This window comes from Euwallacea similis, chromosome 21 (assembly GCF_039881205.1).
Source record: "Euwallacea similis isolate ESF13 chromosome 21, ESF131.1, whole genome shotgun sequence".
NCBI classification, from domain to species: domain Eukaryota; kingdom Metazoa; phylum Arthropoda; class Insecta; order Coleoptera; family Curculionidae; genus Euwallacea; species Euwallacea similis.
The window spans coordinates 3,349,562-3,375,264 of NC_089629.1; the positions used below are offsets into that span (position 1 = coordinate 3,349,562).

Genomic DNA, 25,703 nt, shown 5'->3' on the forward strand with positions numbered 1-25,703 from the left:
AATTGTTTGCCAAGTCTAAATTTCAACTAATCACTTATCAGTCCTTAATCTGCTTTACGATGTTTAATCTCATTTTCTTGCTAAAAACACTTATGACGGGTTACCATGTGAAAAATATCATTTGAAAAGAATTGGCTGTAATTTGTTCTTGTTATGCAACAGAAAAACCGAGGCTCTTGATATTACTATTATTTCAAATAAATAATTACGTTCGTCCAAGAAAATTACGTTCTGTCGACTATTCTTACATCCTATTGTTTTTCATTTATATCCTGTGTGCTGTATCACACACGTAAGATCATGTCCCCTACGACTCAAGCAAGCTTCGAATTATTTTATTTCATTCGAATTAAAATAGGGCAACTTTGTCGAACACTGAAGCAGTAACACTGCGGCCTGGTTTGTTAACGACTTCCCAAAAATTGCAAATATCAAGAAAGACAAATATTAAGCTTGTTCATTCTGAATTTATATATCGCATTATATCGGTCGATTCAAGGACAGTTTAGTAGGATACAATAATCCTCTTGTACGTGAGTACATAAAGAAATCTCCAATGTAATCTCTTAAAAACGTGTGTTCCTTCTCGTTTGCTCATTACTTTTCATCTCTTTTTCTTGACTGTAGGATCACACTTAAGTTGTTGTAAAAGCAGTCACATTGTGCTTAATCCCCCGTGTAGGTACACTTCTTTTCAATAAGAAAAAAACAGAAATGGGTTTCCCCAATTATTATTGATGCTATCGCGTAATAAGACTGCAAATACAAAATATACTTAGCAAGGTAATGTCTTATCGGATGCGCATTATTATCGTAAATAATTATGATTCTTTAAGGCTTTTTAAGAATGATGACAATTAAAAATGAACATTTTCGATCATGTGGTGTATTTTACGTGTTTAATTGCGATGAAGTGGATTTTTTGGTTATGCCGTTCAACTGGATATTGAATTGCAAACTGCCATACCAAGAAAATTTCTCATTTATTTTTTCCCGAACATCAATGCTCATTATGTAGTCAAAATGCATAACTATTACGTAATAATATCCTTTTGCGGTGATACAATTGTTGGAACGCTGAAAATCCTTAATGAGCTTAGAAATATGTTTGTCCCCATTTCTATAGGATAACATAGTTAAGATTTTTCCAGGTAGGACACCTTTTTTGCATTCGAAAGTTCGATACTAGAGCAATAATAAGTGAAAATGAATATTATTCGAATGGTTGCCGCAACACGGTTAACTAACATTCGTTAGAAAAAGATATGGAAATAGTTCATAAGTCCCGAAGAGATCTAGATCGTAAATTTACATCCAGTGTCTACAGCAGTTCTGTCCCCTCTAAAAATGCCTAAAACAGCGAAACTCGAAAAACCAATTATAGAATCTTCTTAGCCCGCAGACTTCTTTGAGTTTTACTACAAAGGTATTTAATTAGAACCTCCTTAGAAATGAAAACATTTAATCAAATAGCTAAAAATATTCTTCGAGCCATCATTCGGAAATCTATAGAACTTGGTATCTCAAAATCTCAAAAATTAATGTAAAACCAAAGAATATTTTCTGGAACTACAAAAACTTTTCACTTACTGTTACAAAGTTCGATAGGGCTGAAAGCACCACCCAATTCCCCAGATTCATAAATTCCTCTGAAATCTACAGTTTTTTTCTCGTATCTAAAATTAGTCCTGCCAGATACCAAAAAAGTCTATAAACTGAATAAAAACTCTCATTATAAGAATGATTTTCTCCTCGTAGCCTAAATCAGCTTGTATACTCATGCTATAACACAATGCCTTCATGACTTGGTTGAAATTTTCATGATAAAGATTCTTTCGAGTGTGAGTTTGGAGGCAGCGAATATAACTGTTACTAGAAAATAGAATTAACCGTTATCGTGATATATTCTTTTCAATTCTTCGTAATACTTTGCTGCCTTCCGACTTCCTTTGAAAAGAGCCATACCTTTTGCAAGGAATAATAAGAGTCCGACAGCAGTTGTGCTCATTCGTACTTCAGCTTCTTTTTCACATAATGCAAAAACCGATTACTCAAAAAGACCTTGGGCGACCGTAATCAAAAAATCAATTAAACAATGACGACCTGACACCGATAATGACTTGTCTTGTAGCTCATGCTCAATTACATAAACAAGCTAATTTACTGTGGGACACCCGTGAAATATTTGACTTTAAGCTCGACCTACGGACACAGCATGCAATTCAACGAGCCTTTTAAAAACGGAGGATGATCGTATCGAATGTGTATAATCTCTTCTGTGACTAACCAAAATCCTCCGTTTTTATAGATTCGCAATGACAAAGCCACAAATCACATTAGTACGGTTAGTAAGCGGGGTTAGTATACCTGAATAACATGCTTCCAGTTAGAGGTTTGATTACAATGGCCGCAACGGAAGGGCGCAGCATTAGTACCGGATCCGCCCTTCGTCGCGGGGCTGTTATTTACACTTGCCTCGTCTCTATCAGGACTCGTACCCCGTAAACTTAAATCCTGCGTCGAAAATAGGCCCCCCACAGGAGAACCTGTTACCAGTGATAGGGGAGTCGGCGTGACCGTGACTTGGGCGGCGGCGACCGCTTGCTGGAACAGTTCCTGCTGCTGGTGATCCAGGTCTTGCTGCTGGTAGTGGTTTTTGACGTGATCGAGAAGAACGTCCCTGGATGCGTCTCTGGAAAAGCGCCAAGAACATCTTAGTGAAACTAAATTTGAATGTTTTATGGACCCCACTTGTGAATTTTGCACCAAGATAACTCGATTTGTTCAGGATTTTGCAGTGCTTCAGTTCGGTGTTTGCACAGCAATTATTTGTAGGGTGACGTGGTTGACATAAGGAATATCATTCTACAATTTTGGGCAAACTTAAGAACTCTCAAATTTTAAAGTGATGCGTAGAAGCAGCAAAACTTGACATATTTTTTTACTTCAAATCAATAAAATGCACTTCTATTGTTCAGTGTGCTTCAGAAGTATTGTGTTTCTTAAGCTCTAAGTAATGATTCCAGATAATCTCAATCTTGACAACTCTTATTGTCAAGGAAGGTATAGGAAAACTAAAAGACATGGCAGAAATTACGCTTTGTGCGATGGCAGCTGCTAAAATATCTTCAATTCATAATTTTTCCTAAAATATCTTTATTAGATAACTAATTAATTTACCAGGCGCTTAATATGCAGAAATATATTAAAATTCTCATAAAGAACAAAGTCTAGCAAGGAGACAGAGATCGTTATGAGGGATGAGGAAATATTCACCCTCGAACTGAGCTTTGGAAAATTTCAGGAATTTTTCACTGACCTGAAGTGATTTGACAAAAATATTACAGTTTTCATTACAGAAAAATTCAGCATTTTTAATTAATCTCTATTAAGCTTTACGTTTTTTGAGATAAGACGAGAGCAAACTAGCAGAAAACGATTCGCTTTTGCTAATTTAAAATTTTAAGATCATGATGGTTATTCTCCAACAACTAAGTACATGAGTGCATTTTTTAATATGAAAATGCACTAAACTAGTATAACATCGACCTGGCGACCTTAACCAAGCATTAATTGAAGGTTTAACCTAAAGAAACGACCAGGTAATTAAATAAATTACTCTTAATGGCATCTGCTGCTCGCAAACGATAGTTAGATCCACCTTTAGTTCAATTTTCTTATAATTTCTTTTCGCCATCGCTTCAATTTTAAATTGCCATTTCTAGTTTTCCATTTTTAGCTCTTTAATAGGACCTATAATTATTATTGCTTAACACTTGGTAGTAGGTACAAGGTCAGGGTATGTTTAACTATTCGCGATACTCTTGGTTTGGCAGTGGTTATAAATACTAGACGATGTACCATATTCCACGTATCTTGAATAACGTTTTAAGTGTAGTTTTCCTTTTCAAGCAGAAATAATAGCTGACTAGCAATTATGCTATGAACGGCTCATACGCCGTTGAAAATAGCGACTTAATTAACGTTAAAATATAAATTGAAACCTTGAGCCAAAGAACAAGCGAGTACTTAAATTTTTTACTGTAATTTCCTTCCAAGTACTTATTGTTATCACCACGAAAAACCACATTGATTTCATGGGCATAACCGATAAGACTTGAAATTTATGGAAAATAAAAACCCGCCAGGTAACAACGTATTTCGCAATTAAAAGTATTATTGTTCTTTGCCGATAAGAAGACTTAAAGTACTTTTACAAATTTTATTAGTTGACGATAAATGAATAAAGGAAAAGTTTTTAAAAGTGCAACGAAATAAAACTGCCAAATTGATTTTTAACGGAAATTATCTTGTAGAAGAAATACTTTAAACCTCCTTATCAATTTTATTATATTTGGATACTGTTACTTATCTCGACTGGTTTGAAGAGTTTGAACTTATCACGAGATTCTTTTTTACATGTTTCAAGGTATTTTTGCGATAGTTTACTTTATTAGTAATACCTATTTTTGGGAAATTGAATAGCGACGAAAACATTATCCAAGAAAATTTGATCCAAGAAATGTACAGGAGTCACAATTCTTGCGAAAACTTTCACTGTTTGGGAATTTCGCTCACCCGATACACCTTTGGATGCTGACAACCACATTTCCACAATTCATATTTTTGGCATAAATTTTGAATGTGCTCCTAAAAGAAAGTAGCCTAAAGCACACCTCCAAGACTTCAGTTATTGAGATATTCAGATTCAATACAAAACGCGCTTCAGAAATGCGGAGAATTTCTTGAAAAATTCCAAAAGACTAAGCTTAGACAATAACAGCATTATACACATATCAATAAATGTACTCTGTGTAGTACATGAATTTAATAAGAGCCATGAATCATTGTTAGCTGCTCCCTCACTGATACAGACCTCTATTAATATAATATCAATAAAACAATAAAAAAATACCCATAAAAAATCCAACTTCTAGAATTTTTAACGCTCCTGTGGTGCGCTAGTCGTTATACGAGAATTAATTATAATCATTAAGTGATAACACTTAATCTCAATCATCTGTTGATGATAGTACAGTCATGATTGTGCATCCATATTTTGCTCATCAGGATTATAATTATGTAGTGGTGTGCCAAATTCATTCCTATAGGTAGGTATGCAGGGTGTCATACAGGGTGTTATCTATCTACTTGTATCGGTAAGATGTAAAAAATGTAATATTTTTAACGTTACATTCACATCTCTGTAAAAATATTTGGGGGACAGCCTGTGTAGAAGAAAAGAAAGTCAAAAGCCGCTATTTATTTGCTGCAGAAAAACATTAAAAACTGTGGTCGATAGATATTTTTGCGTAGAATAAGCAGAAGTGAAACCCGCACATTTAAAAAGTCGATCAGAAATATTCACGTTAGTTCCAGTTAATAGATTCATCAGAAATCTTAAGTTTGGGGGTATTATCGAATGTTCTACTACTTTAGAACCTCTAACAGTTTTTCTCTCTACTTTCTTTTTATTCAAGTTAATTTGACTTTCTCGAATCACTTGAGATACACTTAGTGAACGTTTGTTTGGGAACCTTGAACTTTGACTCACATAAAATTATACGAACACATAAAAATGAGCGTTTAATAAAACGACGAATTATATTTGATGCAATTAAATGGCAAAAAAAAATTTACTGAGCCATCCCATCGCGAAAATCATAAGAAATATTTACCTGCTGACTTTAAATTACGATTTGAAAATATTTAAGTATCAAAAAACCTTGGAGAAACAAACATCACGTGATTTCTCACACACACATATTAAAAGGGGCAAAAACTTACCGAAAATTGCATTTTTTGCACTTGAACAAGGTCCTTTTGCTATCAGAATTCGCCTTGGACTTCTTTTCTTGAGTCACATTGCTCAAAAGATGCTTCTCGGTGGCCTTTACGCCGGGAGATGTTCGGATCCCAGTGATTTTTAGCAAAGAATTGAAGTCTCCGCTAGCAGGGTACCTCCCAGTTTTCTCAGATTTGCTAGTAGAAGCTGAGGAATTTTTAGGGCGAGTACCAGAGCCTCCACTGGTCTCATTCGAACCCTGTAGACTGCTTAAAGGGATCTCCGTGAGATATTTATTATATTTGGTATAGTTTCTTCTTCCAGTTTCATCAGTCATGAGCACTTTAGCACTTTCGTGCGCTTGATCCCGAACAGATTTCAGTTTAATGTGCTTAGTTATGTCCCACCTCCAGTTGGATCGATAGGAACAGAGGGAACATTCGAAAGGTTTCTTATTGAGATGGCCTACTATGTGCACATGGAATCTAGATGCTGTGGACGCCCAGAAGGTACAATGGGGACACTTGAATACCCTTTTGTGTTGAGCCACGGAAATGTCGTTTCCATGAGTGGGGATTTTTTCCGTTGTGGTGGCAGTTTGCACGGGAGATTGCCGAACGTTGCTTGAGGAAAGATTGTTGTTAGTACTAATGCTATTATTGTTCTCTTGTCCTAGATAGCTATTCTCACTATTAGCCGGTGATTGGGTGCGAATTGACAAGTCTAGAGACACATTATCATCCACTCTATCTTCTGTGTACTCATAATTAGAATCATCCACGTCAATATCCATAGGGACCATAATGTCGTTCCAGACGAACACTTTGTTCTCCATGGGGTGAGGTTTGTTCTCAAACTCCTCTTCAAGACTTTGTCTGTCCTCATCGATCTTTAATTCATGCTCAGACAAATCGTCCTCCTGTTTAATATCTTCAGTGTGAAACTTAATGGCTTCGGCACAAGTTTGCAAGTGATTGTAAAGGTCTGCACTAGACTTACACCTTTGCCTGCAATACTGACACCTCGAAGCACTTATGTTATGTACAGGTATAATATTAGGAACTCTGCTGTTAACCTCTTTACCACATATCTTCTTGTGTTTGGCCTGTTCGGTGAGACACTTGCTCTCGTATCCACACTTATTGCAGACCAAATTGCAGCCGCTACCTAGTTCTAATTTTTCTTTGAGATGGTCAAAGAACGAGGCATTCTTTTGTTTAAAATCCACCCTGCCTTTGGAGGCAAATATGGATGTCGGAATGAGATCAGGTACCTTTGAAGTTGAGGGGTTCTTGAAGACATCTTCCGAGCCGAAAAGCGAGGCGAAGTCTTTGAGGGCACTATTCCCCGATCTCCTGCATATTTCATTAATGTCTGTTTGGCTCATCATTGGTTCTGCATCGACGAATCTTTTGGATTGAAAAGGGATTGGAATTAGATTTGGCACTGGTCTTGCAGTTTTTTTGATCTTGTCTCCGTTTAGATCTCTGCCGATGTTGTGAAAGTGCTTCTCATGTTTGGCCATTTCGCTGTCCCAGGCTGTCTTAAAGTTGCACAGTTTACACTTATTTTTAATATACACTTTTCCATTAGAGTGCTGGATAATGTCGTCCGGATGGATAAAGTCCGACAGTTTTCCCTGAGGTGATTCTCGTATCACAACATTTGTACTCGTCGAGGTGCTCACTTTGGTTTTCTTGGGGGTGATTTTAAATTTCGCTTTCGTTTTCGGGGGCTCGTCTGCGAGCTCCGCAACAGGTGAGTCTTCAGGCTGCTGCGCTATCTGAAACAACACGTACTAATCAGACATCCGGCGCGAAAATGGGACGGCAGGAAATCTTCGTCAAAATACAGCGAACCCGAAGAAAAGCACGAATGACTTAAGTTACGCCCAGTAAGTAAAGATCGGAGTGGTCTTATCGCAAACACTGCTTAAACAACATTCATAATTTTACCGGGCTACGATGATAATAGAAGGCAGATATCGGCAGGTACGGCGCACCTTGCCACACTACGGCCTGCTTCATCGGAATCGTAGGTTTTCGCTTACAGCACGATGATTTCCTGCACGACCTTCATAGAATTGGAACAAAACGAAATTTATAAACCAAACAAATTGGCGTAATCGTCGCCAAAGTGCTGCCTTAAATGTAAAGTCATATAGGGGAAATGTGTCATAATTTTTACTAAATTTACTACAAACACCCAATATTAAACATTTTGATTAGATTAGGCCGATATTTATGATCGATGGATGTTTGTATGGTCTCTTCGAATATGTGCACGTTCAACTAGGTACCTATGGGTGTACCTAGCTATCGATCGTCAACAAATTTTAATGAGGAAAAATCGGGCATTTTGCCGAGTGACAGGAAATGGGGTACATACGGTAACATATAATTTTTATTTTAGTAATATTGTCTTAAGGAGAAAATGTAATCCTAAATATAGCCTCAAGAAAAGCGTTTTTCGATCGCGAATCGTAAATTTCAAATTTCCAAATCAAGTCACTTTTAAATACTTATAGAAGACTATTTGCATAACATGGCACCGAATTAATAATTCATGATCTTCAAAATTCAACCGTTATTTTGCATTAAATTTTGTTGTGTTATAATTGTCACACTGAGCGAAAATCCTGGAAATATCACTACATGTGCCCCGATTGGGCCGAATAGAAATCGAAACAATGGCAAAAGTATTTTATCCTTTCTTTGTTTCAAGTGCTGGTGATAAAATTCGGATTATCGAACGTTGTTTTAGGTTTGAATAAGTTATTGAAGGAAGTGACTCATTACAATTTAAAAAAGTAAGATTTTAGGTTATGCATACGAATATTGTTTATGGATCATCTCATACATGTATTTGTTAATGTTTTTATACAATCATCAATAATAATTTTTCAATCCTCATATTTTAATAAGAAAAACATTTTAGATTTAAATCTCAACCCCCAATGCAAAAAAATATATAGGTTGTTTTATCTAAAAACCCAATATTACGTTTGCTGATTGCGTCTTGAATATAATATAGGGTATCTCACTCAAGTAGTAGTAAATAATAAAAATAAAAAGGAAAATTCATATCAACATGGCAAACTCTTAGTTGCCAAGTTACAGTGTCAAACTCTAGAATTTTTGTCAGATTAATAAGTTTAATTTCATAAATATTCACCTGCGTAAATTCAAGTAAAATCCAATTATTTCCGACAGTTTGGCAACATTACTTACACCCATGACTGTGCTCTAATATAGAGGCAACCGGCGCATCCACCAATTTGCAAACGAACTACGTTTACACCAGATACTAATAAACTGTTGAAAAGAACCAAATTGTTAGTACATGTTCAGCAAATGTATACATAACATAAGATGAGTTTTAAAACAAACTTAAATCCAAATAAGCCAATGGCCAGCGATAATTTAATTCCATAAAAATATTCATAATTTTATACAAATCTTCACTTTGTAAATTTATAATACAGAAGAACTTCCATGAAAGGAGTAATTTGTAGCAGCAGTAGGAATGCAAGATCACTACAAACCTCCAATTTAGAAACAGAATACCTAATTAAACCATAACTTTCACTCACTGAAAATATTTAATGAATTAAAATTTTGTCAAATACATTGGTTGGAACATGTCCAAATCCAAATCCCCAAAATTTGCATAACAGATGTTTTAATTTTCCCAATGAATTATTGTTATTATCAATAACATGAATAGGAAGCACGTAGGAGTTTAACCAGATTTGTTTTATTGGTGAGAGGCTTATGTGGAGGGGTGAAACTCCAATGTTTATAAACATTTTGAAAAACGACATAGAAAAATCATAAAATTTTGGATAATGGAACGAAATATAGACTAAACTTCCGGCCTATAGATACTGTATGTTCGAAAACTGTAATACTTAAGCAGAAATACCGCATTATAGGGCACAAAGAAACATTTCGCACACAAACTGCAATTTTACCATCTTAATGTGCAGTAATTAACAATTTAATTCACCACCACAAGCACAAACAATTGTTAATATTGCAAATAGGACGATACGAATGACTTTTCATTCTTGCTGATAAAACAAATATGCGAAAGACCAGGCGTCAGCTCTTACTAACGTGTTTAATGTTTCCTCAAGAAAATAGAACGATGCCAGGCAGACAAAATTGCTTAAATGGGAGTAAGCGTTCGCGAAAGAAGACATGGTGACCGCATGTAAAGCTCAAGTGTTTATAAAATAATTGTTAATTTATTTTATACTTCTAAGCATGGCAGTAATAATTGGAATTGTGCGGAGAATGCTAAAAGCGCTCATAGAAGTAGTTGAGTACGGGCTTAAGTTTGTGTGCATTGAAATTTCCCAATAAAAAAAAGGATTATTTACAGAAAGACGATATTGAAAAGGAAGACAAAAACATTTCAACTTTATACAGAAGCCCTTGCAGATCCTTTAAAATTCAGTCCAGAAAACTATTCGTTTTACTCAAAAACCTCATTCAAACTATAAAAATTCTACGATATTATGGGGAATGTACAGAGTTGGAAGAGACATGGAAGATAACTCTCATTTTCTGAATATGATTTTTTTTGAAAATCTTCAGTATTCTCAGCATGTATTCTCTACCAGATTACCTTTTATTTCGATCAAAAATTGGTTATATTGAGAGATGACCTAAACACAAGAGGCCACATTTGACCAATGGTTAGTTCAGGTTAGTGGTCGTTTCTTTATCCGCTACTTTACCAAGGAAATCGCTCGGAAAAATTTAAGGCATTTGATACCTTGAGTAAATTCAGCAGTAGACTTTTCTATCTGGTCGATTCCTCTGTTTAACGTTCAGACTTATTTTTCGTTCGTCTATAAAACTGGCTGTAAGTAAATTCTTTTTTGAAGTATTCAATTTCTAATGGGAAAAATGTTTGCACGTGAAACGATATACATAGATCTTGAGACCTAATCGTGAGCCAGATTCAAACCCGAGGAAAATATGTAGCTCCTGTTTTAATTCATCTCAAAATGATTACTCATTTTTCGATATTTTTCTTGGCACCTCATTCGCATATCAAACTGCTGGGATGATTAATTAATACCGTCAAATTTACATAAGCCCAATGCAAATGAATGCACCAAAACAACATGTTTGAGCTCTCCGTGTAGACATCCCGAATCGTGACGTCATAGCTAAGGAATTTTCCCTGATGGAAAGCGGAACTTGTCTCCCACAATACCTGTTGATGTAACGATTACGTATAGTGCTTTCCATTATTTGACATTTGCGGAAAATCAATCGTAATACATCTAAGTAGAACGGGAATTTGTCGTCGAGTTAATAACGAGGTCAAGTCCTTCCTAGAATAAAAACAAGCCCTGGAATATTTTGGCAAGACGTACTCAAGACCTCTAATTTTAGAACGCTAAGAACGTAAGAAGTAATGTATAAATACACGTCGCTAAAACAGACTACGAAAATAACAGCGTTATTATTAGAATTACAAAGCTACCTCCGCTAGCTACATTTTTGCCTACCTCTGTTGAAAAAAAGAAGACTGCATTGCTTCCGAAGCGCCCACCACAGCCGGCTCTAAATCATTGGTCCACATGAGGAAGTAGACGATAATAAGTCCGAATAATTCAAACTACCCCTTACTATTCTGCATAAAAAATCGCGATTCGGTATCGAATCTGTCGATACGAAACTAGACCTTCGATTTGATTAGCCTGGTTTTCAAAGATGCGTTAAATATTTACGAGACTGTTGCTCGGTTGATCAATAATACCTTTGAATACATTTACAAAGTGTATAGAGGATGTTGGGAGCGATATTTGGACAGACCCATTTATAATAGAAGTAAAACAGATCGTCAGTGCTGTAGACAAGAGACCAGAACAACGCAAGAATTTTCACCAATTTGGACAATCCGTATGGATGTCTTCCAAAACTATCCCAGAGGGAGAAAGGAAGCATTAATGCTACTCCATATTTTTATTAAATATGGAAGTAATCACAAACCCTATTAGCTGTCTTTATAATAATATATCATTAACTCAAATATGAAGAAACTCAGTACTGAAATCCATTCAGTTCTGTAGCGAGTACTAACCGTGATTCATGATAACTACTAAGGGAAGAGTTTGGTTAGACCCTTTTTTTTTAAGAAAACACCCTGCTCTTCATTTTGCAATGATCAAAAAATTACTTATAAGCAAAAGGTAATTTGAACTTAAACCTCAAAGTCTTTAATCAAACGTGGGGATTTGAATATTTCATAAGTGAAATAACATCCAACGGATGTATTTTAAACAATCCCCTTGAGATAATTGTTTTAACTCTAATTTTGACTAGAAAATACCCGGCTAAAATCTCGTCGAAGAAACCTCCTTAGGCTCTCATTCAATGCCGCCCTTGTGGAAAAGCGAAGTTGGGGCGGTAGATCAGAAATGGCGGTGAGCTTTCTTCGTTGGTTATTTTTCTTGAGGTTAGCGGGCGGTAATTCAAAATTTCGCCAATGGCGCCAGACTCGCTAAAGCCGGCCCTGCTCTCATCTACAGTCGAATTTCATGAATTTTGCTTTGATTTTAATATGTGTCATTATTGAGAGACATTTTGAGTGTCCCCGTCTTCTCAACTTTGATTCGTATAATCAGTGCACTTTGGACTTGAGAGTTAAGATCATATTTGGGTATAGGCAAATTTCACTGTTGACCAATTCGCAATATAATTAGTTTTACTCGTGAAACGTCACGCAGTGTTAAAGTGGGTGTTACTTTAAAGCTGCATGTAACTAAATTGGTAGGTATGTCAAATCACATATCAAGCCAATAAAACGTCATCGAGTAGAGACTATACTTACTGTACTGTAGAAAACCGAACAATCTTTTAATATATTAAACACGCAGCTACAAAAATCATCGTTTTTCACCTTGCTGTAGGGTAACCGTATTGTCGGTTAATATTTACAAGACTGTGTAACCTGGTCTCTGATCTCCTAATTTCACGCAATAATATGTGAAAGTTTTTATTATTTAGTTATCGTAGTTTTCCGCAATCTTTTCCACTCCTCAGAAACCACAATGAGTAATTCGATAAGATTAGAGAGCCCTTGAAAATAACGTATTCTCACTCCGAATTAAAATCTGGAGAGATCAGTTATAGCGAAACGAGGAAAAAGATCGTGTGAACAGAGATGCGGCAACGTCATCTTCCAAAATACCCATAAAACATTTCCTCCTAGCTCCTAATATTTTAGAGATATTTTTTTACTTTGAAAATCAAGTGTTACTATCCCTGCGCATATCAAACAGTGACAGAAAATGATATTTTCGTCATTGGTTGAACAATGTACTGTGTTACCCTAAGCGGGTGAAGCCATTGGTTTGTGACTCGTGAGAAATCACAGTCACAAATGTCTGTTTTGACCATTCTTTAAAGCAAATTTGTCGCAATTTTTTGGTTTTTGTTTTGAAAACATACAGTTATTATTATTTACGGATATACAGAGGGATTTATGCGTAAAGGGAACAATGACTTCCCATATTATATGAGCATTCGCTATCTTTAGTATGGTTAATCTGAGGTGATAAATTTAAACTTCCATTTTCTCTTTGAATACAGTTTATGGTTTCATAAATTCAAGATATATTTGTGTGTTACGATAGGGTGAATCAAATGTAATTTCGATCTGATTTTTAAACTATTTATATTGGGCGAATGTTTGTAGGGAATTTTCGTGTTAATGATTGACACCCGCCAGATCGCCTGTTATGAAAAGCTAAATACGTGGAGGAGACGGTCCTGTATATCTCCGTCTATTTCTTAAGTTGACGTAGCATCAGACAGGCGGACAGGCCTGCGAAACCACTTTGTAAATATTTTTGGCCCGTTGCCTAATATCCATAGTTCATCCCACAACTTCTTATATTAATACCCACGATCTTTCGCTTTTCTTCGGACAAAATTAAATATCCCGACGACCTTCCACGTGCATTAATGATGCATCGCATCGGTTTGTTTTGTTCCTAGCACTCTCTCAGTTACACAACCTAAATTCGAGCTCGAAAAACTTGACCTATTTGGCACCAATATATTCCTTTATTGGAAGAACTGTCTCGTGATCGCGCCTAACCAAGAAGCGAAAATCTATCAAGAACTGTAATAATATTTTTGATGATGTTCTTGATTAGGTGTTAAGCAATGTTTGTTAACACTCGCCTAAGCTTCTTTAATAGCTTGAAGGACGTTTGAATAAAGACACTTCTACGCAATTAATTGATGTTAACTTAAGGAAAAGGTCACAATTATTAGAATATGGAGTGATATATTAGTATTAATTCTTTCAGTCCTAGGCGCAGTATTCTTGAGATTCGAATTGCTCGAAAATTTATATGGCTCACCGGTCTGATACCCATTGCCGAATATACAGAGTGAAAAGTGCAGAAACTGTCATACTTAAAATGTGAATATTTTAACAAAAATTGACAGTCCGAATGGGGTGTGCCACACGAAGTGTTCCTAAAATCCAAGACAAGTCGGAAAATGCAATAATCTACAGCATATTAATCTAAATTAAGCGTGACAACTATGCAGAATTCGTAATTGGGTGTCATAACATTAGCGCTACATACTTTTGTACGCACTGTATACAACGCACTTCTTTGTAAAATTTTCGATTTGATCCCACCACTCTCTCATTTCACGGTTTGTTCTGAGTCTAACGTTAAAAGACATATTGACCAATTGCGCTGTTGGAATACCATGTGTGATGCTCGCATTCGGCAATCGCCATGAGACCGAAAGGGTTAAGCGTTGTTGTGTTTGACAAATCAAGGTTAATAGAGGGAAGAGCTCACCTGAACAGAATCCTGATTAGCAGCTGCTTCTTCTGCAGCCGTGGTATCGCTGGCCCCGACCTTATTCCTGCGACGACCCACACCGAGCCCAGCTGCCTGCCCCACTGGCGGTACATGATGGTTCATTTCGTGTACCGTGAGACTTTGCTTGATATCAGCGGTGAAGTTGCAAGCGGAACATCTGAAAGCACCCTTTCCATTGTGGTTCTTGCAATGCCTGTCGAGGTTCCACTTGTACGGCGTCCGAAAATCGCACATATCGCACTTGATCATGGGCATGGAATGGTATTTCACGTGTTTCGTGTACCTGGCCTTGATGTGAGTCACGTACGTGCACTTGGAACACCGGAAGAACTTGGTTTTGATGTGTTCCTCGCTCTCGTGCTTGTTAAGCTGCATACGGTTTCTGCTCGTAAAATTGCACAGGGAACACTTGTATAACACCGGCGTGTCCGGATCTTCCAAGAGCATCTCGTCGATGCCGTCGTCTTCCTCTTGGATGAATTGTTGCGCTTCTTCGCAGTCGTCCCCGACGTCGCTCGCGGAGCGTCTGCGCGACTTCCGGGACGTCTCCGCCGTGGACGTCGTACTGACCCCCTCGCTCGAGCCGTGCACCATTTTCGAATGTCTAAGAAGTTTCTGGAAATGTTTCGAGGCGTACAGGCAACTGGGACACTCGTAAACTTTTATCCTTTGATTGTGATCATCGCGAAGATGGTAAAGGTACAAGCGCGGATTTTGCGTGAAGAAGTCGCAACTGGAACACGTGTAGTTGCGTCGCACTTTGCAGTCGGGTAACTCTTTGCTCCGATCGTCGTTGGCAGCAGCAGCAGCCCGCTCGTCGACGTCTTCGTCGGCGTCGGCGACGTCGGCGGCCTGTTCGTGGAAAGCGTCGCCACTCACAACGTTGCGCACTGCCAAGTTGCCACCGTCTGATCGATGTACCATCGAAGGCACTGACATGCTAACTTGAACACCTGAAAGAAAAACAACCTTGATTAATAATTAATTCATCTCTTGGTTCAGATGTTTCAAAGTCTTCGCAATGTCAGCTTGTAGATGCTCATTATTGCACTCGAAGCTGCAATTTCCTTATCGATCTGAATAATGTGGGTGAAGGTGATTTTGTTAATAAATAACAACAATAATAATGTCGCTCTTCAGGCTTAATTACCTTTTTTTAATAAGTAGAGACAAACTGTCTCTAAATCTTTCCATTCAATATACTAAAGCATTTTCCTGCGAGGTAATAAACGTCGCTTCTTTAAACTTTGCGCAATAAACGCGCTCGACTATTATCATTAATTATGCAAAAAAAGAAATAATTAACATTTATTATGCCTAGCATTACGTAAAAGAACAGCGCTGTACAAACATAACTAGCGAAGGTTACACAGGACAGGCGGCCAATAAAAGAAACACATATTTAGTTTAGCAAGAAATTATGAATAAATCGTAAATATTTATTGCCGTTTTCCATAAAGGGCGATAATGTGCTCTTCTCCTGAATACTAATACATTTTAATTTGCGCTTTCTTCCTTCTTTTCCAGCCGCGTCCGTTCGAAACGAACCAAAATAAATTTAACATTGATTCGAACAACTGGAAGCTATTTAGCGGAGCATCTGTTTATTACTAAAATAATTAATTACACACTGTCGGAATTTGGCCATGAAAAATGTATTATCTTCCGCGCTGCCTAGCCTGCCTAATTCATTTTGATCACAGAACAATTTTAAAACTCTTTCGGACGTAACGGTTGCGATGCATTCATACGCTGTAATCGGCTATTCCTATAATCGTAATCATTATGGAATTTACCATTACCATTCCAATAACTCATCATCATGGCCTATTGTCTTACATTCAATCTTGAAGAATGTGTAACTTCAAAGAAACAAGCAGGTACTTCCACAGTTAATAAACCGCAATCGCTCAAAAAACAACCTCAGGGTTATGTACATATATGATCTGAGTGACATAACATGTTAGATTTTCTGATCTCAAAATACGATGCGATTTAAAGAGAAAGAGAACACAACATTCAGACCTTATACACACTCCCAAAAGATCAAGTCTAAGATACTTGACCTAACTAGATTTGGTAATCTCGAAATATCAGAACCGATATGAAATGCTGGAAATATTGGCGTCTAATCTAGAATGCTGGTAGTCAAGCAGTCTGTAAAGTGGGCTGAAAACAGGGCCGGCTTGAGAGTGGATTTCTGGAAAGGTGCAATTGTCTTGAAGAACAGCTCGAGTTAATCGTCCCCGTGCACTCTACGACCCTACACAAAACGAATTTTTGCAAAAAAAGTTCTGGAAGCTGGGCCGAAGAGGAAATTTTAATCCAAATTACTATCGTCAGAACTATCCGTCAGTATGCTCGAAATGAGGTGCATTATAATCCCTTAATAAAGTGCACTTAATAATAGTTCAAATGTAGATATACCTTAAGGGAGATCTGAGAAGTCTCCCACAGCCTTCAGAATTTCTCATTAAGTATGCAACCGATATTGGAGAAAATAAAATCTGAAACTCTCAGTTTGGGGTAAGTCCAACTTTCAATTTCAGTTTTGATATAGGAAGAGAAAACAAATAACGAAAAAAATAGAGTTAAGAAGTGGGACGATTCACTATCAGATCTGGATAGTAAGGCAGAGTTATTTTTTATAATTTCGGAAGTTTAGGCTGGTTTCCAGGCTTTATCCATAAATATCTCCTTATCATCCCATGCTCAGCTTTATTTTTTCCATTCTAACTTCCTCCAAGATCTATCAGGATTTCTAACTTTAAATATTCCTCTTTGTCCTTTGCCTGTCCCTTCTTCGTTATGGGTGGCTGCGTCAATGTTTGTCGTAACCACACGTGATATCTTCTCTGAGCTTCTACTTGATTCTTCCTATTCCCCTGTTCTATCTGCCTTTTATTCCCTTTGGATATGAACTTGCCTGTTGATGATAGTCTATAGTAAGTAACCTGTTCCTAAGAAGTCAGGTAATCGTAGCTTCGGGGAATCGATACATCTGGCCTCCGCATATGTTTGCGCCACGCTCGCTCCAAATATATCCACCGGGGCCTCTGATGTAAAGATCCTATTCGATTCCGAAGCATGCCGAGCTCTTCGATCTATTTTCATCAGCCGGGCCGGCTATCTTTTGGACTAAATAACGAAATCCTCAAGGTGCTTTTGCAACAACACGGATGCCAGGCCATAGCGACCCACGTCCCGAGCCTCGGCGGAAGCAGGATTTGGCAGCGATTTGGGTCTGCTGTATACGTCTTGGCGTAAAAAGAAACGATCTTTTTTGCGTCGTGGAAAATAATTGTTCGTAAATTCGTGTGGGAGAGCCAAGGAAAATATATATCGCCGAGCAGTAAACGAACGTCGCAGCAGGCAGAAGAACCAAAAACGTGAAATACTCAAACTGAAAGTTACTTATGAGTAGCAAATTAGATTTGCTCTTCCGCATAACAGAAACCCCTCAGGGAAGATTTATGGGGCTTCTTTTAATTTCGAAATGCCTTAGAAGCAGTACAAGAGATAGAGCAGCAATTTGCTACCACATCCTGAGAAATATAAATAATAATTAGCTGTACGCGTTCAGTGGAATGCCAAAAATTGTCTAAAATTCTTCTTAGAATTGTAGAAAACGTTAGTAAAATCGATGGAGAGTTTTTGCGAATTTGTGCATTATTTCTCTTGAGAGAGCTTTAAAAACTAGCTAGAATTGTCATAGATTAGTGGCCTCTCGAAAAATGCGAATTTTTAAAGTAAATTGAGGGGCTCTGTACCACTTTTAAGGCGATAGCGAAATTCCTTTTGAGGAATTTTGGATAACTTTTAGAAATTTATTCTCAATCAAACTTTATTCCACCTTATTGGCACATAACATTAGAAGATAAATTGCTGAATTGAATGCCTCCACTACTACGTACAAGACAATAAGAAAAGACAAACCTTTTCCTCACGAACCACTTTCAACTCTGAAGAACACTCTCACAAGCAGCCTTCAAAAGAAGAATGTTAGGATTTTTCTTCATTAGAATTTAGCTTTTATCGTCTTTCTTGTATACAATTGAACACCACTGGCAAAAATTACCAAAAGAAACTTATACAATGTGTTGATGACAGATCTTCTAAGACGTCAATCAATTTTTAGGTACCAGTGTTACATGCAAGAATGCCAAGCAACAATGAAAGAGTGAATGATGTTGAAACTGAGCAAAAATACAAAAAGAGCTGAGAGGAGGATGATTATGTTTAAACTAGCTCGCACTGTACCTTAAGGGTCAAAAAGGGTTGTAGAGGACAAATATCGGAGTGGCACGTAGGGACTAGTCTGATTTCTGAAATTGCTTGTCCTCGACAATACCCCTTTTCTATCCTATATAATCTAAATTTAACCAAGAACCCATTTTAATATTGATAATAAGAAAAATTCCACCTCGAAAAAATCATATTAGGATCCTCTAATGCGAGCGATGAGAACGAACAGTGTTTCGAATATCCAGGACATTTAGTAGGATGGGTAGCAGGTTGAGGATAATGAAATTTCCGGCGAAAATCGCCAACGTTTCGAGTGCACCGGGTGGCCACAGGAAGTCTGAAACAGAAACTCCGTATTTTCAAGTGTTCTAAAGGGTGTTCAAATAAATCAGGATATGACAAAACTTGAACACGGCAATGCGTTGTTCGTTTCCTTTGGAGCTTTTTGTCACGAGTGCTACAAATTCGTGTCGATGTACGAGAATCTCGAAAATGGTTAGAGATAAGAATTTGCTTACCTACTTGTATTCAAATAGGTACATATTTGCATTCAAATACTGGTATTTATAAAAAAAACTTGCATGACAATAGCGGCAACAGATTGTTGGTTTATGGGTTGAAAATCGAACTAGTAAGAATTATATTTAGCATTAGAATGCTTCCTTCACTAGGCTAAACCATCATCTATTGAATTCCTACATTAACATAATTTAATTATCGCGCTTTGTATTCTTCAAACAGTTTATAATTACCGATTAAATTAACAATATATTCACTAAAAAGGCATATTTTTAACACAGAATTAGTCAAATGTCATCCAACATTATAATATTATTACCGAGAGGGCAACTAAAATTGAATGTAAATCCAATCAAATGGTACCAGCAGTGATCAATAAAAAAAACTCAGAGTGAATTGTGAATCATAAACGTAGGTCGTTGATTAAGTTGTGTGTAAAGAAACCAAGTGAATTTATCCAAGACATGCCTCTGATATGTCAATGCCTACTCGTGTTTTTTTCAGTGATCATCCTTTATAACTGTTAGGTCCAGTTGGACTTACACCTTCAATTTCACCTTCTTTTGAATTTACCTGAAAATTTTGTTTGATAAACCTTCGAATCTGAACGTTAAACCTCAATTCGAGTTGAAAACTAATGAAATACAATTAGATTAGGAGGGCTTATTTATAGGTAGCTACAGTAGAAGACAATATTCACAAACGTCTACGAGCATTTGTGAGAACCAACCTTAAGTACTATAATCATCAATCTATGTTGGATATTTAGTTTGAGTTGAACCTTGGAGTACATGCATGACTTTTCATTGTGCTTTGCAACCAGTTGAAGTAAGATAAACTGCTTCTCCGAATATTTGGAGCGATAAACTTAACTTAAATTACTATGATAGGCATTCGCAACAAATAAAATTAACTTGCGTCTGTCACCAGTTTCCCTTAACGTGTCCAACCCAAAAGGATGGTGATTACCTATGACTGTCTGTATGAGTGGTATTCTGTGAATACCTCCGAAAATGACTCTGACGTAATATTCACCACACCTCTTGCCATCCTGAATACACCTACTTTTGAGACAATGAACTAACTTACCAGTATGCTCGTATTGTAAAGGCTATAACAAGTCGTTCGCGATACTGTCGATACTCAAGCACAAGAAATTGATAATTAACTATAAAATGAGCTGCGCTGAAGAATTTAATTCGGCAATGACAAGAAATACTGATTCCATCGGGAGGTCAAGGGCCAAAAGCCAATCAGAGCGAAATTAGCACATAATGCTTCAATAGACGTCGCTGACGGGGCTTCGCATTACAAAACTATATTTGTGACATTCTTGTCGCTGCATTACCATAATTCACTCTTTGTTGAATGACTATGCAAAGCCGAGTAAATGATAAGAATGGTTTCCAAATATTGGTCGGATTATAAATTCTTTTGTGTTAAATGCTAATATTGAACCCACAATTGAACAAACGCGGGAGTGGATGATGATGATGGCTTTTGGTTTTGTTCGTGTCTTCTTGTTGTCGAATGCCAAATTTCACCTAACCCAGGTAGGCAAGTGGGTAATGAATTCCGAAATAATGATACCTACTTATTCTGAACAACAAGAACACTTATTTACTTATATAATCAAAGGTCGCTTTACTGTATTAAGCATCCATTTATGTTTTCAAGGTGGTTCAAAGGTTAAATACAAGTAATTACTCGTGCAAACTTGAATTGATCTTTTGCTACTTTGAGTCCAAAGAAAATAATTGACATACAGGTTTCTAGCGATTGAAATGTCCAAAGGTGGATTTGAACTCGAGAAAATCTATTTTGTGAAGGAAAAAAGCTTAAAACTAGGTTGAACGTATTCATCAAATTTTAAATTTAAATATAAAATCGAAGGACGCAAATAATGAGTACGGATAACAAAATACTAGATAGAGGCTTTTCAACGCTTCCCAAATCATTTAGAATTGCAAATTGTACCACGATGTTTCCGAATTTACCTGAACTGTTATAAAATTCTAAAATCTAGGTGAAACTTGCATTCAAGATGTTAAGCAATCATTTTTGAAAAAAACACAGAGACGGCCTGGAGATATTTTTAGGGGGCTCAGAATTAGATTGAATGGATGAACTTTAAGTACAGGTATTGAATATTACCTGTACAAGTATTTGATTATAAAAACTTCATCAAATTGTGCCAATTTATCCTGCCAAATTTGCAAAAATGGTAATATCTAACCGTACAGCTCCAAAAGATAAAAATTGGGAAGTGGGTAGACTTTTGGTAATTTTGAAAATTTTTAATAAGTATTAAGTCCCGACGGGCTCAATAAATTCACACATTAAATAATATTATGGATTGCCTACCATCCAAAATTCCAAAAGGATTGTTTCTCTTGCATGTCTTCCTACGACCTCATACCACTCTCTTTCTGTGATGAGAATTACCGAGATTCAAGAAATCCCCTCTTACAAGGAAGATTGAAAAAAAATTCTGTTTACTGTCTTGCACATATATATGTGTTTCTATATTTGTTTTTCTTTGTTTATTTTGCACTAATAGAATTCAAAATGGTTCAAGCACCAGCTTTTGACCGTGTGTAATGTAGCGTGGTATTCAACAGCCCACAACTGAGAATAGATTAGTGCATTTCTGAGTTCTTAATAGCTTCTCCAAACCGAACTCTCAACCTCAATGAACGAGATTTGAAGACTCCAATGTTCCATTATAGACGTGACTGCTTTGAAGGAAGGCCAGACTCATCACCATCGCTCTCATATGTCGCACCCATATTCAAGTGCTAATTAATAATTGTTCAATGCTTCTGCAAGATTTATCGCATCAGCTATAGTTAATTGAAAGTCATATGCAGATTAAGAGCGTAAAAAATGAGTCGGAGATTGCACAGAATCGCCGATTGATGTGTACAGTCATCACAGGCAAAGAGGCGGCTACTCTATGATTCATTTTTCTATGAAAATCTCTTTTCTACGTCTCGGCAAATCTGCAAATTGTTGGCGAAGACAATTTGCGAATAAACAAGCGTCATGAGCAATCGTCATCTACATAATTAGTCCGAGGCCATGGCTTATTTGCAGCGGCAGAACGGACAACGTAAAGAGACTCAGCGCTCGGCCAATAGCTATTTGCTTGGTTGGCTTCCGTGCCAAATGTGTTTAAATCGCAAGAATGTTTTCCTTTCAGTAATAGGTGTTGGTTTACGTGTGAGCTACTAGGAAAACACATTTGTTGCACTTTATATAGCTGGGTCAAAGGTGTTCCAGTGCCTGAACAAAGAAATTTGTTGTGGGGATATGGGAGACGGGAAGCGCAAGAGGGGAGACATTGGATGAGACTTTCGCGAAACACTCAAAAATAAAACAGGAAGAAAGAAAAAGTTGGTTTCAATACGTAGTTAGATAGTCAATTCTCTTCAAATGATGTGAGCCATATTATCAACCTAATCCCTTGCGAACCGGATTATGAAGCTTTACAACATTTCCCGAAACTTCATGAATATTCTCTGGCCCTTTCTCAATTTTAATCATCAGCAACAGGTCTAAATACAGAGATTTAATCGAAATCAATGAATACTCTCTATCCGTAAGTAACTTGTGTGAGTCGAACACCCTGCAAAATGTTCTTCAACCATGTTAGTTCAGAACAGTTAAAAATGCTGTAAATTATTCAATGAGACCGATTCAAAGTAATCGAGCTTTCCTGACTTGTTGATGCAGTTAACTTGACCAAGAGGATAATTTCGAAGGAAATGAAAACGAATAAAGACTCATGAGTGGTGGTCAAGTTTTTGAAGACTATAGTAATTATCTTCCAGGTAAAGTTAATAGGACTTGGATGTATTGACCCTAAAGGTTTATTTATATTTCGTCATTCAATATTTCAAGGACCAATGAAGTGATGGAGGTCAAAATTATTCCTAAGCTTAGATAAAGCTAATGTAAAATGAGTCAATAAAGTGCTAAAATCGTATTACGTATTGCGTAAGTAGTGTCAATAATTAGCTCCGGAAATGAACAAGTTAATACATTAACAAATGAGTAATTAACAGCTTGTTGAAAATGTAAATCCGGTTTTGATTTCAGCTCTAAATATATTCAAAACACTTGCATTAATTCCTTTGAAAGCAACTTTGATTTTTTAAATCTCGTCTTCGCATTCAAGTACTTAAATGTTCATCTTGTCCAGATTCAGGCTTTTAAAATAACGGCAAACTCTGTATATTGTTGAATTCAGTTGCAGTTTGCATTCCTAGAAGTGACCTCATCGAAAACGAAAAAGACATCAATCGAGCAGCTTTCAAATTGCTTTCTTTAGCAAAGAAACCAAACATTTTTAACTAGAATCTGGAGCATTTCCCATGCGAACGTTTTATGGGGAACATCTGTTAGCGCTTCGCGTAGGGGAATTACGACTATCTAAACGTTAGCAAAATGAACCAGGTCCATCTTTTCACAAGAATTAGACCTGTTTTTTCCACTTTTTTAAACAAAAATGAAGATCGCATTCCAGCAAATTTTCTTAGCCGTGACATTGAGCATTTGAATTTCCACATCGCCAATGTCGCCATATGATTTATGGCGTGGCAGCTCTGCAATAATTAATTGATACAAATGGAGATATGCAAATTACCATCCATAAATAATTACTATAATCGATATGACTTAATGCTATAAGATCCAATGAAGACCTTGTTCCTAGACATAAGCAGGGTTTTGACAAACACAAAAAAGTAACAATAATAGAATTTTCTCAAGTCTCAAGAATGGAAACAACAAAAGCAAACACAAGTGAGATGTTGCTAATGAAGAACGTCCTTGAAGCCCAAGACGCTGGAAATAAATATTTTTTAATAATAGATCTTATGCAACGAAAACCAGTTTATCATACAGGATGTCCTGCAAGAATAATAGCCAAAGAACGTCAAGAAAAGATTTACAAATATTATGTAATTCTTGATGGAATTTCCCATAGGTATAAGGGAGCATCAATTGTTACACCAGCAATTGCATAGGAATGGTCTGTTATTTGTCATGACGATTATCTAGGACAAAGATATTAACATATCAATACTATTTGGAACACCGTTGTAAATCAATGAAGATGGCAATAAATATTGATCTAGAGGCTAAATAGTGCTAATGAAGAATGGCCTTGCTTAAAGCCGCTGTAAACACCAAACGTTACGCAAGAAACGAGGTGATGGTTAATATTTAATAGAAGAGATAAGTAATGCAATCGAGTAATACAAAAAAGTGTACTTAAGGACAGTTGCATAACAGAATTTCAGAAAAGAACTGTTAATTAAGCGAAGCATAAGCATCTCTCTTTAATGAGAGAAAAAATCAAATAAACAAAATCAATTGCTCTTCAATGATTCTTATTTACCGAGATATTTACTTTTCTTAGAGTCGCCAATGTCAATCCTGATTGTGATTTCCTATTAAAAATCCTCGGTCCATTAACTGACACTTTTAATTAGAATTTATAAATGTAACTTCCTGGGCGAAAAAACATTTATTAAGAGGCTAAATTTACTGAAGACAGGAAAATATTAAAAGGAAAATGAAGAGTGTGTGTGAAATACACGTTGTAGGAGCGAATTAAGAAATCTCCATATTTTCTTAGCTACCTTTTATCGATGCTAAAATGGAAATACTGTGGCGAACTCGTGTCAGTAAAAGTGAGCATGCACGCAGCAAGTGAAAGCTAGCAGAAACGGCTCTGCATTTAGTAGTGCACAAAATCGAGAAATCTTATTTAGACAAACAGGTGGGGTTAACAATTTTCTTTGACGTAGCAAGAGCGTTCGATAAGGCCAGAACCAGCAACATTAGCGAAGTCCTTATGGTCCCGGACACCCTCCGGGCATTTAAGGGAGAACACTAGAAGGAAATCTTTAGTCGGTCTCCCCAAAACGTCTTTCAGCTGCAGCACTCCTTATAGAAACACATCGATAAAACTACTCACAATCCTTGAAAGACAAAACCGAATGGAATTTTCTACCTTTATGGTAGAATACCGATGGTGATTGCTCGACGAAGACGTTCAGAGCTCCAAGAATGGTCTCGTTCCACACGACAAATAAATAAACGATGTTAATGAAGAATAGCCTTGGCGACGTTTTCGATAAAAGAGTGTTATGAAACACAGTGACATTCTTTTGGTTTGGAGGTCGTCTGCTTTGATCGCATAAATGGTGAAGGAGGATACGCCATCTTCAGTGAACACAGACGAAATTAGTAGTTAAAGAAGGTTTAAGCTGA

General features: G+C 36.8%; 1 protein-coding gene across 4 annotated transcripts in view; it reads right to left on the reverse strand.

Annotated features, from left to right (window-relative positions):
- The window catches only part of LOC136415910 (zinc finger protein 142-like), a 43,983-nt gene that overhangs the window by 6,053 nt on the left and 12,227 nt on the right, over positions 1-25,703 (reverse strand). For 3 of the 4 annotated variants that reach the window (XM_066400817.1, XM_066400818.1, XM_066400820.1), the window contains exons 2-4: positions 14,634-15,610; positions 5,788-7,568; positions 2,368-2,692 (exon numbers count right to left, since the gene is read on the reverse strand). In XM_066400817.1, coding sequence (XP_066256914.1) covers positions 2,368-2,692; positions 5,788-7,568; positions 14,634-15,596 — 3,069 coding nt within the window. In that variant the 5' untranslated portion in view covers positions 15,597-15,610. Of the gene's footprint in view, positions 1-2,367; positions 2,693-5,787; positions 7,569-14,633; positions 15,652-25,703 lie in introns of those variants that run through there. The other variant, XM_066400821.1, reaches the window with a different exon arrangement.